The sequence below is a fragment of the Lolium rigidum genome, chromosome 1 (genome assembly GCF_022539505.1).
Source record: "Lolium rigidum isolate FL_2022 chromosome 1, APGP_CSIRO_Lrig_0.1, whole genome shotgun sequence".
Lineage (NCBI taxonomy): Eukaryota > Viridiplantae > Streptophyta > Magnoliopsida > Poales > Poaceae > Lolium > Lolium rigidum.
The window spans coordinates 268,337,538-268,355,036 of NC_061508.1; the positions used below are offsets into that span (position 1 = coordinate 268,337,538).

General features: G+C 46.9%; 1 protein-coding gene across 1 annotated transcript; it reads left to right on the forward strand.

Moving 5' to 3' along the window:
• The first annotated feature begins 3,013 nt into the window (after positions 1 to 3,013).
• LOC124658596 lies at positions 3,014 to 17,155 on the forward strand. Its single transcript, XM_047196810.1, has 5 exons — positions 3,014 to 3,131; positions 4,072 to 4,227; positions 4,799 to 5,987; positions 6,647 to 6,775; positions 15,943 to 17,155. The coding sequence occupies exons 2-5, from the start codon at positions 4,077 to 4,079 to the stop codon at positions 17,153 to 17,155; spliced, it is 2,682 nt and encodes an 893-aa protein (XP_047052766.1). The 5' UTR covers positions 3,014 to 3,131; positions 4,072 to 4,076.
• The last annotated feature ends 344 nt before the right edge of the window (positions 17,156 to 17,499 follow it).

The window sequence follows — 17,499 nt, forward strand, 5'->3', positions numbered from 1 at the left end:
GATGCTCTAAGCGCGGTTGGTTCAATAGTCATGGGCTTTCTCTAGATGGACAATGCATCATTACGTTTGCTGTTAACCCAGCTACGTAATTCATATGTGCATATGATTTCCGAGTCCATATCAACATGGCACCTAAGGTTTAATTTTGTACATCTTTAGAGTTGGCTGTCCTGCAACTATTGGCACTACAAATTATTTGGCGATAGAATTAGCCGTCCTGGACTCGACCACGAATTGGCCAAACAAATGCACTCCCAACTGAGGGGGATCTGGGCGCTAGCCAAAACTTTGGCGTTCAACCAAACAACAACTAGATTTCATGGACATGCCAAATTAATTTTTTGGGTAGGGCCAGCTTTGGCTCAAATCCAAACAGACCCATGCTTTATAAGTTGTCTAGAAGCTCTTTGTGCCTGCTAAATATTCAGAGGATGTGCCTTTTATCTGATAACGTACATTTCATGCCAATAACATATGACTCCTCGATCCACTTCTCGCCCGACAGTGTCTCTTCGATCAATCTCGAGAAGAGCATCATCACTCCTTGACAAGGTTCTTGCCCAGAATGACAAGCCTGCCATGACCACCGACATGGCATCTTCCTTGACAATGAAGCGCAAAAAAAGCCAATTAGCTTTACATAGGAGGCACCGAGATTGTGGACATATCATCCGACGGAGAGGACGAGAGCGATAAAATAAAGTTCGTGGAGTTAGAACATTGTGTAACCTGTATTATCAAAACTAGCAAGTCTACTGTTGTAGTGTGCATGTATTTACTTGTTTCTCAAAGTTAACTTTTTATGCATGTAATTTCAGTGTGTCTTTAAAATTATTACTGCCATCGTCTTACATAGTTGGCGCGGCGTGCCGCCACGCCCTTCCATGCTAGTTTATATAATAGGAAGTCTAACTTCTAACGAACGGAGCGAGATCCGAAGCGGATCATCATCACCACCTATCTATACATATTGTAAACCGCGTGCTAGGATTGATCACGTCATATAAGATAAACGTGACATCCATGGTTTTTTCCTCTCTTTGTTGGAGAGATTTTATTGCCGACTGTGTTTACAATGAAACGTATTAAAATGCCATCATGATACATATCAATTCGTCATGGTAGTATCCTAAAATCGCAACATATGCAGATATGCTAGTATACATGTCGGGATACTGACAGTATAGTCGCATGTGTACCGTGGTCTGCTCTGGGGGGCCTTGCGGTTGGGGTGATTTATCCTAGCCTTTTGGGGGTGATTTTGTACTAAAGCAACAATCTTCAGGGCATCTCCAGCGGCATGATGAGCGACCGTTTTCGTCCGCCGTGACCGGAAATGCGTCTGGCATCACCTCCAGCGAGGCAACACAAAGTGACCGGACCATCTGCGGAGACGCAAACCTGGCCCAAATAAGCGCCTTGGATGCGTCTCTGCGGACGCTCGGCGGACGCGGAAAGTGTCCGCTCACGTCTGGCGGACGTTTCGTCGGGCCCACCTGGCAGCGACCCTGCGTCGATGCGTCTTCTCAAACGCGCCAGCGATTGCGTCGCTTCGGCACTCTGCGCCACGTTAATGGCGATGCCTCGGCAGCCGAGCGGCCGCCCACCTCCGCCAACCACGTTAATGGCGACGCGTTCTTCTTCCTCATCCACTCCTCCAAAGAAATCCTAGCCGCCACAAAGCTCGACCGTAGCCCCACCTAGGTGTTCCTGCGACGCATCCAGGCCCGCGAGGAAGTCCATGTCCGGTCCTGGTGGCCGGCGAGGCGCTCGAGGCCGCGGCCCTGGGCGCCCCCCGTGGCCGGGGCAGGGGCCGCCGTGATGGAGCAGCTACGGCCCCACGCTTGCCGTCGCCTGCGCCCTCCTCGTCCTCGCAGGAGGAGCGCTGCTTCGAGTTTCTCCTCCGCATCGATGACGACCCACTCGGCATCAAGCGGCTCCCGGACAAGTTCGCCGAGTTCGTCGACGGCGTCGAGCCGGCACGGTGTGCGGCCTACGGGATCCCAGCCGCAACCTCGCCGCCGGACCGTGGAGGTCTTGTTTGACGGGCAGGGCAAGATGTACCCGCACACGGGGTGGGACAAGTTCGCCCGTGACCTCGCGCTCGAGCCCGGCTGCCAGCTCACCTTCCTCTACGAGGGGGCGGCGAGATGATCGTCAAGGTGTTCGACGACACGCCTCGCCGCGAGCACTACCACACCGGGGAATCCGGCTCGGACACCGATAGTTAGAACTTAGAGTGTTCTTTCTTTGCAGCGAATCTGGCTACGGGCCAGACGAAGCCAGTAGTCGAGGTTTCTAGATGTTCTTCCTCGGTAGAACCAACAAGGGTACCGTCTCCTCCCGCTGAATTTTCCAGTTTAGGTGATTGGGTGTGCTTCGAATGTTCTTTCTTGGCACGGAACATACGGAAATCAACACAACTTGCTTCTTTTTAAAAAATATATATTTATGTCCACCATGGTTCACAAAAACGATCATTTTAGCGTTCGCAGCACGACGCAAATGGACGCTCGCGGACGTTAAAATGGGTCGGCCCGAGATGCCCTTGTCCCAACCCCAACTCAACATCCCTCAGCTAAAAAAAATAATAAAAAAAACTCAACATCCCTACCCAGGCGTGAGGCGTGGCGCACGGTCCTGGAGCGAAACCGACCATCTTCTTCCCCTTCCCCCTCCGCCGCGTACGCCTGAGGATTCAGCCCACCCTGTCCGTGAGTTTGCTCCCTCACCTGCTCCTCGTCCCCATTGCGTTCCGTCGGCAGCTTTTCCTCCCCACTTCGCATGGCTCGATTCTTGATGCTCCATTCGATTTTCCGGAGGGGTTTCTGATGCTGCTGCTCCCACCACCCCCACCCTTCACTACGCTTCCGCGCCGCCGGTGACGTCTCCAGCCCCTTGTAAGCATCCTCCACCCGCGATCCTCTTAGACTCTTAGTGTCCTCCTTCTTCGTCTCTCCTCTTTCAGCCTAACCCCCCATCGACCGGATCGCAGCAAAACAACATCATCCCCGCCCGATCTGACTGCGCCACTTCGCCCTAACCCCCACCGACCCGATTACAGCAGAAGGACGTCCTCCCCGCCCGATCCGGCCGCCTTCTACCGCCTTTGCTTGGAGGGCATCAGCTAGGTATGCCCACCCATGCCTTTGTTACTTGGGAAATCTCGCTTTCGATGCTTCTAACTTGCAGTAGCAACAGTTTTTTTTCTTTTTGTTGTTCATGTGTGAGAGAGAAGGTCACATATTTGTTAAACGTTTCTTGTATGAATGTGTCATGCACAGTTTCTAACTTTCGATTGTTCACGTTTAATATAATTTTCTATTGCCAAATATTGTTCTGAAGGCACTTAATAAAATGTAAACATGATTATGAATCCTTGAATTCCAGACTTTGATTGCATTTAGTGCTCTTAATTTGATGGAGTTAATCATGAACAATGTATTAGCTTACATCTTTTTTTTTATCACCGTTTTTCTGTAAATAGTAGTATTTCACTCCACATAGTATTTCCAAATAGATGCAACTTTGACTTAAAACATACAATTATGGCCAAATAGTACAGTATACACCTTCCTTTTTTGGAAATCAAACATTTTCAGTTTTGACCAAATTTCTACACAAAGATAGCAACATATGTGACATCAAATTATTATATTATTGAACTATATGTCAAGATGGATCTAACAATATTAATTTAGTGTCATAAATGCTGCTACTTTTTTCTAGAAAGTAGGTCAAAGTTAATAAAGCTTGACTTAAGACATGTCCTAATGTACACTTATTGTAGGTTAGGGTGTAAGGTCATACGTAGTACTAAACTACTTTAAATCTGCCACTAAAAACCTCTTCAGCCACAGTTTAATGTCCTCGCAGTTATACTTACTATACTTTATTCCCCTTGCCATTATATTTCCAATATTTTAATGCTCTTTCAATTCTACCAATTACTTATTCTGTTGGTTTGGTACCAGAAAAAAAACTCGAGCATAAATTCTAGTGCATAGTTAGCACCATGTATAGCCATTTCGATGCACATTTGTGTATTCATGCTGCTTGTGGTTGTGGCAGGCGTGATGGGAGAGGAAACACGAAAGATGCAAAGAGACCGCACAGGAGCAACTCAAGAAAATTCACGGGAAGCCACACCTACTGGATTACAGCAGAAGGACGTCATCCCAGTCCGGTCTGGCCTCCTGCCGCCTCTGCTTCGAGGACAGCAGCCAGGTATGCCCGCCTATGGCTTCGCTACCTGGGAAATCTTGCCTTTGATGCTTCTGACTTGCAGTAGCAACCGTTCTTGTTATTTTGTTATTGAGATGAGGGAGATGTCATGCATTTATTGATTCTTTGTTATGTGAATGTGCAGTGTACAGTTTCTCTTGTTAGAGTTTCATGTACACATTGGCGGGGCAGTAGATTTTCTATTACTGAATGTTGTTCTGAAGGCACTTAAAATGTATTAATTCTTGCATTTGATACTCTGATTGCAGTTAGTGCTCTTAATTTTATGGAATCGTGAACAAGTTATTAGCTTACGGCTATGTTTTGGTCACAGCTATTATGTAAATAGTAGTATTTCACTCCACATAGTATTGCCAGAGAGAGGCAACTTGAACTTAAACATATTGCCAGAAGTTATTTAAAATCTATTACCGCAAACCTCTTGTGCTACAGTTTAATATCATCACAGTTATGGTTCCTATACTTTAATCCCTTTGCTATTATATTTTTTTTAGCGTCTATGGGCATTTTGATGCACATTTTTTTTATTTCATGCTGCTTGTGTCCACCGCAGGCATGATTGGAGAGGAAACAAAAAAGAGGCAAAGGGAGGGTCCAGGCGCAACAGCTGAGAATTCGCGGAAAACCCCACGTCTGGAGCAGGAGAAGATCTTCGCTGTTGAGGATGATGTGGATCTTTCAGGTTCTCAGGGCTATGAGTTACCAATTTCAGAGGTCAACTATGTCAAAGGAATGCCAAACTTAGGATATACTTGCTATTTCAATGCACTAGTGCAGTGCCTCCTTGCGCTCGGCAAGTTGAGGACAGAGATTTTAAGACCGAATGCTAAGTTAGGAGTGATGGGCAGGGCGCTCAAGGACTTATTCATGAAGACAAACAGTCCAGGCTACCCAGGAGAATTAATGGACCCAGCATTGTTGACCGCCTGTGTACGAGCTTTTGACCCCAGTTTCAAAGACCAGGGCATGCATGACAGCCAGGAATTATTTCTAGCTTTTCTTCGCCGTTTGGGTGAGGAGGAAGAAGAGGAGGAGCTAAGCAAGCCTCCTCACACACAAGAGGGGATTTCCGGATCTGCAATGCTTGAGTTCATATTTGGTGGTGGGATGTGCATTAGAAGTTCCTGCACTTGTTCAAGGTCCACTGAGAAGTCAGTGCCATTCAATAACCTGGAACTGACACTGTCAGCAGATCATCTTGATGTATGCCAGATCGAGAGTAACCATCTTGCAGTAGACCAGATTCAGAGTAACAATTTTCATTCCCCTACGTCAGTTGAGGACTGCCTGAAACAGTATTTTGAAGCAAAGAAGCTAGAATGGTGCTGTTCGAGTACCAGTAGAAGTACAGATGGTGATCAAACTAGTACCAAAGTGGCCATAGCATCTGAGGAATTGAATAGCTTGGCAGCTGATACCGCTTCTTCAAGTAGGCTGCTCCAGGAATTGGGCTCAGGGACAAGTTGTCTTAAAATGGTCCCAGTCTCTTGCAGCTCATGTAACTCGTGGATTGCCCTGGATAAGCAAAATGATAGCACTGGCAGAGTGGAGGAACAAAAGGTGAATGATGGCGCTGTACAGAGAAGTTCTATTAGCAAGTTACCGCATGTCTTGACTCTTCTCATGGGAAGATATGGTGTTCGCTTGGGAGGAAAAAACACTGTATTGAGTTCTACTATTAAGTTGAGTGGACATATAAGCTTTCAGGAGATCCTTGATATGGAAAAGTTCATGGACCCCAGGTACTGACTACTGAAATTTCTGTACAGGAGGATCTAATGCATAGTGCAGCGTTTTTTTTTTTTTTGCATTATTTGTTGTTACTAGCTTCAAAGAATGCTTAGACTGTCCAATTCCTAGTATTTCTCGATGGGATTATGCGAAATAATGTATAGTATGTGCATGCTATGTGTTTTTTTATTAATTTTGGCAGCAAAGTATAAACTATCATATAGAATGTAATTTTCTCAATATCATAAAAAATCCTCTTTAAAATAAAGGTGTGCTAATACACCTCCTTGTTTCTAACTGGCAGAACAAATGATTTATATTAAAAAGAATGAACGAACCAAACCGATGCTATAGTTATGTGGTGACATTTGTGGGCCACAGTTTGATTTACTAGGAATATATTGTGTTACTGAATGAATGCAATAAGAATGAAATGATTTGGAAACTGTATCATATTAAATTCCACTCCAACGTGAGGATCCTGTAAACATGAATACATTTCTTATTTTGTGCCATTGAACTTGATTAGCACATTTGGCCCTGCTAATACTACTTAGTTATTAGATGTGTCCTATGCATCACATTTGTTTTTTTATTCCAAGAGGTTTTTTGCTACCAATACTTAATTTTCTGTACCGAATTCATAACTTTATCTTTCCTTAATTCTCAGCTATGAAGTTAAAAATTGTACCTACCATCTGGCTGGCGTTATTGAGCATATTGGTAAGAGCCTCAACGAAGGGCATTATGTCTCGTACGTGAAGGGGAAGGCAAATGCAGATGATCAGATCCGTCGCTGGTTTTGTGTAGGCGATAAGCACGTGAAAGAAGTTTCCTTGGAAGAGGTTCAGAAGTGTGAAGCCTATATGATGTTCTACGAGAGGGGGGGAGATTAAGCATGGCTGACCAGACACTGATATATCGCTTTCTGCTACTTTTATCTGGGCCGCGGAACAGCAACTTGTGATAGGTTGTCAGTGTTGATGAGGTCTTTTTGTGAGAGCAAGATATATGTACATGCGATGTACTCCGGCGCACGTGGTAGCAGCAATCAAGGCGAGTTCCCATTAATTGCTCTTCCTGGACTACGGCAAGGGTGCAACTTAAGTTTGATGCCCACCGTTTGTTTGGACTTCTATTGACTATCCGTGCTACTAGCAATATATTGTGTTACTGGAATGGGGGTGCATGTATTCAACTTGTCATTTTACAGTGCGCGCATGAGGTCTTTTTTTTAATATGCGTGCACTTAAATCTGTCGAGTTGACTACTTTTCTGTGGGCTTGCAGCGACACGAGTGACTTGTCCTTGTGGCTTGTGTGGGTTTTTTCTTCTAATTATTTTTATAGGATATGCATATTCTTTCTAGAGTTGTTTTAGTCTGTGTGGTCTTAAGTTTTTTGGGTGCCAATTTCTTTATCATACAAAAAAGTGCGTAACTGGAATATTCTTATTTAATCCATGCATACCCGCTAAATCTTACTTCCCAGTGAGGTTGCAACTTGGATTTTTTTCGGTTGCAAGTAAAGTTACATAGATTTATTTTTTCTCGAGTGAAGTGTGGCTGCAACTTAGATTTTCTTTCTAGTTACAAGTTTGTTACAACTAAGATTATTGCTGGTTGCAAGTGAGGTTGCAATTGAACTTTTCATCAGTTGCAAGTGATATTTTCTTAGAGTTGCCTATTGGATTGCAACTGACACTACGGGAGAAACTCCATGTGCCGACGGCCAGCCCATGTGCCGACGGCCAAATGTCGGGGCCGTCGGCACAGAGGCCCTCGTCGACCGGCGACGGAGATGACCGTCGGCGCACGGTCACCGTCGGCACACTGCTGTCTACACCGACGGTCACCGTCGGCGCAAACCGGACCGTCGGCACAGAAAGTTGGCGCCCGAAGGTCACCGTCGGCAAAGCCACGGCCGTCGGTACACGCGCAGACAGGCGGGCCCAGCCGTTAGGCTGTCACGGCACCGTCTACACTGTGCCGACGGTAGCCCACGGCGCAACGGCGGCCGTCGGCACGGGACCGGAACCGGGTCCCCCTTCTGCTGTGCCGACGGTCACCCACGGCACAAACCAGGCCGTCGGCACAGCCAATTATGCACATTTTTTTGTTTTTCTATTTTTTTTGCATCAAAGAGATAATTATTACCCATATAATTATTAATCCCAATCATTTTTTTTGTTTATTTATTTCTCACTGCTATTTTGGCGAACCCCTTTGCGGGAAACCTATATATATGTATAAGGGCGGTATAGAACCCCTTCGCCAGAAATCGAACCTCGGAGGGGGTGAATGGCCCACACACGATACAAAATACTTAAGACCCACATGAAGCTCGGGAGGGAACTTTGTGAGATGGAAGCGTGGACGCACATGAAGCTGGTGACGCCCCGTCCGAACGAGCCTCGGCCCGCGCCTGAGATGTACTACGGCAAGGCCAAAGAGAACAAGGAAAGATACTGCGAGGAGTACGCCAAGCTCCATCCAGAGGTGGAGGACCCTATGACCGAGCCGGTCGACGAGGTGGCGATGATGCTCGGCGGGGTCCGGCCAGCCGCATGGACGTCCCGCCCGCCTTGCCGGGGGTTTCAAGCCTCGGAGGAACTTCACGCAGATCAAGGCTACCCTCCCTCCGGCAGCCTACGCTACCTCCTCGCGGACTACATGCCGTTCTCGGGTAGAGGTAGATGTAAGTCATCCACACTTTCATCCTCTGTTTTGACTCTTGTTCCCGAATGGCTATGTTGATGAGACGCATTATTTCTGAAATTGTAGACTCAGCTCGAGGAGGCCTATGCGGTAGCTTACGAGGAGTATCTCGAGAAGATTAAGGAGCATGACCTTGTGAAAGATGCCTATGTCCAGTGGACGAGCAACCAGATGGCGGTAAGTTTCAATCTCTATGGTTGCAAAACATCATAAGTCCCCATGTTTGAATCTGAGCTATCTCTCCCGTTTCTTGCAGAGTTTCACTCGGTTCATGATGACTGAAGTGCGAGAGGAACCACTCCCAGAGCCACCTCATCCGGGGCCGACGCCAGTGTTCCCGTCCAAGGAGGAGTTCTATATCATGTACAAGCGTCAGCGTCAGTTGACCCCGGTAAGTTGCTAACTTGGCTAAGTTGCTAACTTGGTGTGACATGGCTAAGTTGCTAACTCCCTCCAACATGTAGGGATTGGGAGAATCCGGGAACGACACTCCTTGTGGTACGCCGATGCACCCCGGTCGCCATTCTCCTGGTGCTTCGCCGAACCTCGGCATTTTTCCGGTTCCGGTGGCTCTCGTCGTGGTTCTACCTCCCCGAGCACCGTCGAAATACAGCGGCCTCACTTCACCCACTCGGAGCTAGATCGTCTGTAGCTAGATCGTCACTCGGGTGGTGCACCACCATAGTTTCTACATTGTACTAGCACATGATGACACGCTCCATCTTTGTAGTGGATCCGGTGTATATACCATGGTCTTGTATGCTATATTTGTGCTATTTGTGAGATTTGATGCTATATTTGTGAGATTTGGTGCTATACGGTGATATCTTTGTGCTATATGGTGCTATATATGTTAATGGATATTCAATGTTATAATATGTGCATTTTGTGCGATTTTCTGAGCAAATGAGGCCAAATTGGCAAAAATCAGAAAAAACTGGGCCTGGCTGTGCCGACGGTGTCACCGTCGGCACAGGCCCGTAGCTGTGCCAAATGGCAGGGTCTGTGCCGACGGTGACACCGTCGGCACAGCCGGCCCAGTTTCGCGCGCTTTTCCAGTTCGAATAGTCACCGTTTTGCCGCCAGTTCTGAAAAAAAAGGAACACTATGCCGACGGTTACACCGTCGGCACAGCTGGGGACGTTGACGGCGCCGGCGTGACGGCTGGTTGGCTCTGCCGACGATGGGGCGGCCGACGGCCACCGTCCAGCCTGTCGGCGTACGACCGTGCCGACGGTGACCTCGCTGTGCCGACGGTGCGTGCGCGCACCCCGACGCCTCGTTGTGCCGACGGGGAGACGCCGACGGTGACCGTCGGCAGAGCCTGTGCCGACGGTGAACCTTATTGTGCCGACGGTGCGGGGCCGTCGGTGTAGCCGGTTGTCCCCGTAGTGTGAGATTTCTTTCGTTTGTAAATAAGTGAGATTGCGCATCTAGGTTTCCCCGCCACTTGGGATGGCACCCGCAGGGTATGGGTACGGGTAGAGCCATCCCATACCCGTACCCGTCGCATTCAATCTTACCCGTCACCCGTACCCATACCCGTCAACGGGTACAAACTTTTCCCATACCCGTTACCCGACATGGTAAATGGGTACCCGCGGGTAAAAATACCCATGCTTACAACACATTAGAATGATCAAAAAATATGGCAGGAGGTGAAGCAATTTAAAATAGGGGTCTAATCCACACTAATCTGCCAGCGATTGTGAGACCAGAAGGGGTGAGGTTTAGCCTAGCAACATGAAGAAATGATTAGGAGAGAAAGTAAGTAGTTTACAATATTACGATGGCCATTTTTCAAACTTAGATGGGTAAATGGGTACGTGGGTATGGGTTATATGATCCCATACCCGTACCCGCTCTACCCGATGGGTATAATATTTTCCCATTTATAAACCCATGGGTGATATTTTATCCCATACCCGTACTCTTATTGGGTTTTTACCCGGCGGGTACGCGGGTCATGGGTACCCATTGCCATCCCTACCCGCCACTCAATTGGTTAATATCTGGCAGCCAGTTGAGATTTCCTCCGGGGAGAGGAATGCAACTCTCGTCAAACGGTTGCTCTTGATTCTTTACTGGAAGGTTGGGGCGTTGCAACTGGAGGTCACCATGAACCACAAGAACTCCCTCCAGCTCCTCCTTGGTCACCGCTGCCTCGAGCGCGACGTCTCTTTGGCATCTCCACGTCGGCCGCCGGCACTGTGTCATCTCGAGGTCTCCGCCTAGGGCCTTCGCTGCCTCTCACGGATTTGGGGAGCGACACATCACATCGCAAGCTCGGGGAGTTCGATGTTACGCCAAGTGGAGGTGTCCATGACGGACCAGCAACTTGTCGAGATCGACGCCTTCTTCGCCACAGTCCGAGATGCTCGTGCACAACGATGACAGGAGTATCAGGGGCTCGGGGCCTTCTCCAAGGAAGACAAGGCTATGGCCCCCAACGGGGTCAGTGCTCTTCCTCCTCTCTTCCTCTTCCTCATCAAAACTTGCATGCCTATCAATCTGCTATTATTTGAGAAATAGGTTCCTGATCATACGTGTATATGTGGGACTTATGTGCATTCAACAAGAATTTGGGTCCTACGGTGTATATGATAATGATAGATCTTCTGAAAAATGGTGCCTGGTCATAGGTGTACATGTGGTATTTACCATTATAGAATTGAGTTGTAGAAAAATGTTGTAGCCTACCGAAGAACCTACTCTCTCATGGTACATAGGTTGTATTGTAGTTAAGATTATTTCATCGTATACGTTACTATGGCAGCTTAGAGCGGTGATTGTTTGCTGCTCTTATCTGTCATGGTATACACAACACATCGCAGTTCTGGTAGATAATTCATGTATAGTATTCTTCTGTAAACTGTCTTTTATTGTTAATTATTGCATCTCGCTTCGCATATGGTTGTGGGTTGCAATAGCTCTAACGGCCGGTTAAATTGCATCAATCAGATCATCCGGAATTCTACTATCATAGACATATTTGTTACAGAATATAGTTGTACCTAAAGAACTTGATCTACAATAGGACATGCATTTCAGATGATTAGAATAACATGCATATTTTTCTTTGTAATTCATATTTTCTGATCAGGAGCCTAAGTTTTTTTTCTGATTCCGTGACTCTGTTATTCATCTTCTGGTGAATAGTTTGCATTGTAGTTAAGATTATTTTATCTTATGCGATATTGTGGCATCTTAGAGCGGTGGTTGTTTGCTGCTCTTATCTGTCATGGTATACACAACACAATGGAGTTCTGGTAGATAATGTATTTAGTTAGTACTATTATGTAAACTGTCTTTTATTGATAATTATTGCATCTCTCTTCGCATATGATTGTGGGTTGCAATAGCTCTGACTGCTGGTTAAATGCATCAATGAGATCATCCGGAATTCTGCTAACAAAGATATATTAGTTACAGAGTATAGCTATACCTAAAGAACTTGATCGACAATAGGACCCGCATTTCAGATGATTAGAACCGCATCCAGATTTATCTTTTTAATTCATTTTTTTCTTATCAGGAGCCTAATCTTTTTCTGATCCCGTTCCTTTGTGTGTTGTTCATCTTCTAGCGATGATTCAGTTAGCCAGTATGTCTTTTGACCTTTCTCCAATGCTACCCAGAAGGTATGGCTACGACATTTACTTGAAAATTAGTCATACCTCATTACGTTTTAGTAGCAGAGCAAACAATAAAGACAATGATATATGAAATTACAATGGTGAGCTCTATGCATGTAAATGTATAATACTTATCAGTGTGGTGTCTACGCATAAGACATGGACATTGAATGGTCAAGAAGCGTGTCAGAAGTTTTTAATTGTGAATTCAGCATCTAGAAAGGATGGCAACAAGATATCCTTATGGAATTTATTTGTCAAGTAATCACATGTCGTTTTTGATTTAGTAGCAGAAAGAGACAACCTCTCTATGGTTATATGCATTATTAGAATAAAATCATTGCATACGTGTTTCTGAAAATTGTTGGGAAAACTACTGGTAGCTCATTCATTTGGAAGCAAAGCTCAACGTTCAATTTTTGATATTCCCTTCTGTTGAGTAATTCACATGTCAGGTCTGAAAGATGTAGTTAATGGTTAGGAATGATATATCTACAGATAACCAATTATTTATTTTCTATTTTTTTGGGTTCAAATTTCTTTCCGTCCTTAATTACTTATTTCTTCGGAAGATGTGTTCAACAAGTTAAACGAAAAGGACTAGAGAAGGAGAAGCACAGTGATCTTGAGTACAACATTAGCATCTACTTTGTGCACCGTCGATCATGCAGTTGGCATTGTAGTAGAGGCAGTAGGAAGGAAAGACATACCTTACTATGTAAATTAATTATTGTGAAAAGGTATTTATTAGGTAATTGGTGATATTCAAGCTGAGCTTGTAAAGATCTATTTTTCTTGGTACCATACTATTTCATAATTGAGTGAGCATATTTGGAGTTCTCATGTCCTGGTAAGATCTGAATTTGAACAGCATGTGTGTTGTCCAATTTGTCCTGCCTATTGTTGTAATTTTTGCTATTTAGTGCGACAAATTTAACTAGATTGTCCGCATATGATTTATTAGAGAATATTACTTGTGCTACTCACATTTCTAGGAGACATTTCCATGGGCGATGTTTTTATTTGTTAAACCTAAGCTCTCCTGCTAGCTAAGAATGAAGGGAGGACTCATTTTATGTGTATATCTTATATGGTTTACTTTTTATAAAATGAAAGCGTCGACAACTTTCTTATGCAAAGATGGCCAACATGACGGTATTCGCTCAATTGCGCACTGTAGAAGTAGAAACATGAGGGGGTGTGATGAATAATGTAAAACTACACAGTTGTTGGTCCTTGGAGGGGTTAGGAAGAGAGATAAAAATGTTGGTGTATAGCATGGGGTATTCGAAAACTATAAGCTATCATGTTGTTAGCCGCCATGAAGAAGCAGAGGTGGAGACGTCTGGTGATGCCGCCCCGTACGTGTCGTGCCTCCTGTCCCCGCCTCCGCGCTTTTGCGTGTCAGCGGCACCCCGTGGCCACCGCCGGGATCAAAAAGCCGCCACCTCCCTCCTTCCTCTCCCCTCAGCCGCCCGAAACCAAAACCCACCCAGAACCTTCCCTCCATCCATCCATGGCCCAGCCTCCCTCCGTGGCCGCGGTCCACGATCGCGCAGGCGACGCGGGCGACCCTTCCCTCTGCCTCCGCCGCGCCCCTGCCTCCGAGGCGGACGCCGGCGACTCCTCCGGCGGGCGGCGGGAGGACGCCGTCCCGCCGCCGCCGCAAACGCAGCAGCAGCATGTTTGTTGTAAAAAAATTAGTTTTCTTTTTTTGCTTCGTTTACTATTTTTTTTATTGAAGCAGCAGCATATGAGCTTAAGTGTATTTTGTTGGACTCACCGATTATAGACTCGAACTTCCAACTAATTTAGACCTAGAGAAATTATCATGGATAATCGAGGAGAGTTTATTGCTGCATCCAGTATGAAGATCGAACATGCTCATGATGCATTAACAGCCGAAGCTATTGCTTTAAAGCAAAGGTTGGTTCTAGAATCTGACAATCTAGAGGTAGTCGAAACTATGAAGAACAGCAAGGTTAGGCACGGCGTAGCTACATCAATCTACGATAGCTGTTACCATCTCTCGAGGGTAGTTTGTAAAGATTTAGTTCATCTATGTTTTCAAAGAGGCATATACGGTAACTTATAGACTTGCAAGGCTAGCTAGGCGGTCACCTCACTGGGCATTTATTCAGGGTCCATCTATATCGATTACTCCTACTCCCTCTGGATCGATCGGTTTAACAAACGTGCATGTCCTTTAAGAAATTGCTTTGATAATTATTTTGGTTAATAAAATATAGAATACATGTCATAAAAAATATATAGTTGAAAACCACGCATATCTAATGATATAGATTTTTAGACATATAATTTATATTTTGTCAACCAAATTAGTGGTTAAACTTTGTCTTAAAATACATGCGTGTCTGTTAAACCGGCACGGAGGGAGTATTATGTTAAGCTATGTAATTTTTATTGGCAATGAATAACGAGGTTTAAGTTGTAGAAAAAATAGACCCACCACGTTAAAGGAAAAGACATGATTATGTTAAGCTTAGTATTATGTTAAGCTATGTAATTTTTATTGGCAATGAATAACGAGGTTTAAGTTGTAGAAAAAATAGACCCACCACGTTAAAGGAAAAGACATGATTATGTTAAGCTTCATGCACTAGCCACTTGAACCAAAAGTCCGAACTGATGGAAAAGGTTAGGCAATTCACATATACATTTCACAACAGATTAGACTTACGAAATCAGTAATCTTCCAATCGGCTGGTCCTCAAGAAAAAAACACCGTAGGTTGGTTCAGGTCCATGTCAAGATCGGACACGTACACAATTAACTCGACTCTTATACGGAGCGACGGTCATATATATGTAGGAGTAGTACGGAACACAGTGGACCGCGCGTTCACTGCTCGCAGCGTCCGATCGATCTGAACACCCCAAACTTTCCAGGATGAGACCACATCGCCGGCGCCGCCACCGCCGCCGGCGCGCGGATGACAGTGTTGCCCTGCCGACCGAGTTGGTACTCGAGATCCTCTCGCGCGTCTCGCCGTCCACGGCCGTGCGCTGCGCCGCCACCTGCCGGCCGTGGTTCCGCATGGTCTCCCGTCGCTCCTTCGTTCGCCGCGCAAATTCGAGCCGAGCCGAGCCAGCTCGGCTCGACTCGCTAAAGCTCGGTCAACAATCGAGTTAGCTCGACTCGACTCGTTTAACAATCGAGTCTGGATTTGAAACTCGGCTCGACTCGCAAAGCTCGGGAGTAACTCACGAGTAGCTCATTTAAAACTGTCAAATAGAATATATAAAATGTACAATGCATTTTCCCGAATATTTGGGCATGAATGATGAACAATAAGCATTAGCACTATGGTACCTGAACAATATAAACCACAACGATCAATATATCATGAGAATAATATTTTCAAGTTGAGAAACCACAAATATACTTGTCCATTTTGGTGGGCTTGGGACGACTCCATTTTTACCGAGCTAAACGAGCTACTCATGAGTTCAATGAGCTCGACTCGTTTAGCTTGAACTCGTTTAACAACAAAATATGAAACTCGGCTTGGCTCGTTATATACCGAGTTCGAGTTGAGGCGAGTCGAGTCACGAGTTACTCGTTTAGCTCGCGAGTTTTGAGTTTTAATTCCAGGCCTACGCGCCGCGCGCTCCTTCTAGGATTCTTCGCTTTCGACCACGCAGAGGACGACGATCAGTCGACGCTCCCGCCGCGCTTCGTCGGCGGCTCGTCTGGCAGCTGGCGGTGCCCGTGCGTCCCGCGGCTAGAGTTAGACGACGGTGACCCTCGCTGCCGCGACATGCACCCCGTCCTGTCCCGAAACGGCTACCTCGTGCTCAGCCGCGCCGAAGTCCACGCGGACGAGCCGACCACCATTAGGTACTGCGTGTGCAACCCCTCCACCGGCCTCCGCCGCTTCCTCCCGCCGTTCCGCGTCCACCAAGGCATCGGGTTCTGGGAGTACGGCTGCGCGCTGCTCACGGACAGAGACTTTATCAGCTTCGACGAGGACGCATCGACGCCATCGTCCTTCAAGCTCGTCGTGGCAGGGATCCACGCCGAATGGATGGAGCTCTACGTCGACAGCTTCTCCTCCCGCACGATGACCTGGACGACCTCGACGTGCCGCATCGATATCCCGTGCCGCCGCATCGCCATGGTGAACGCGGACGACGGGAAGTACGACTCCCCTTTTTACAGAGACAGGGAGAATAATCTGGAGATGCACCCGAAGAACCCCCCGGCCGTCCTCGACAACGGCGTCATCCACTGGCAGTGCTCCTGCGACGACGGCACCCGCGTCGCGCTCGTGCTGGAACTGCGCGCGCAGGACGTCGAGCTGCTCGATCTCCCGGGTGTCAGCCGCTGCTCTGGCGCGTACTGGGACATGGGGCTCGTGCTCGGCAGCCGCACCGACGTCGACGGCGACGCCGTGCTCTGCACCTTCGGCCTCTCGGCGGAAAACGGCCTCGTGCTCGAGACCTGGAGCACTCTGAAGAGAAGGCTCGACGGCGCCATCTGCACAGGGGGTCGCACCTGGCACCGCAGCGGCGATATCGATTTGCGCCGGGTGATCTCAGGTTGCAGCGGTGGCGCCGGCGGGAACGACGACGTGGGCGACATTGGCGACGTGAAGCTGCTGTGGTACTGCGAGAAGAGCAATGTGCTGGTGTTCAACACGGTCGCCCTGGGCAACTTCGCGCTGGATCTCGAGACCGAGCGTGCCGAGGCACTCGGCGAGATCATGCACTGCAACTCGGAGTTCTGCGCAAGGAATGCCTGCGTATGGTGGAGGGCTTGCCCATACGAGATAGACTGCCCGCCGGCCTGGATCACTTCAAACTGAAATCACTATACCTCCGATTGCATGGCTTGGCCTTGCGTGCCCGGTGGGAGTGGATGCGCAGAACCATGGCCGAGCCGGCAAGATCCAGGCCCTGGGCGAAACTCTAACATTATTAGCCCCTATCGTGTGAGAAATTAGAAATAAAAAAAAAAAAATGTACCTTATTAGAGATGTAATATCGACATGTATATGGTAGTACAAAATGAAAGTGTCGCCTTAATTTTTATAGGAATTGCTAAGTTTCAGCTAGCTGAGACGTAGCTTATGTCTCAGTCACGTGCTCCAGTGTTGAATTTTGTTTCTGCTTGAAGATTCATGTTTGCTGTTATTTGTACTTTGTTTAG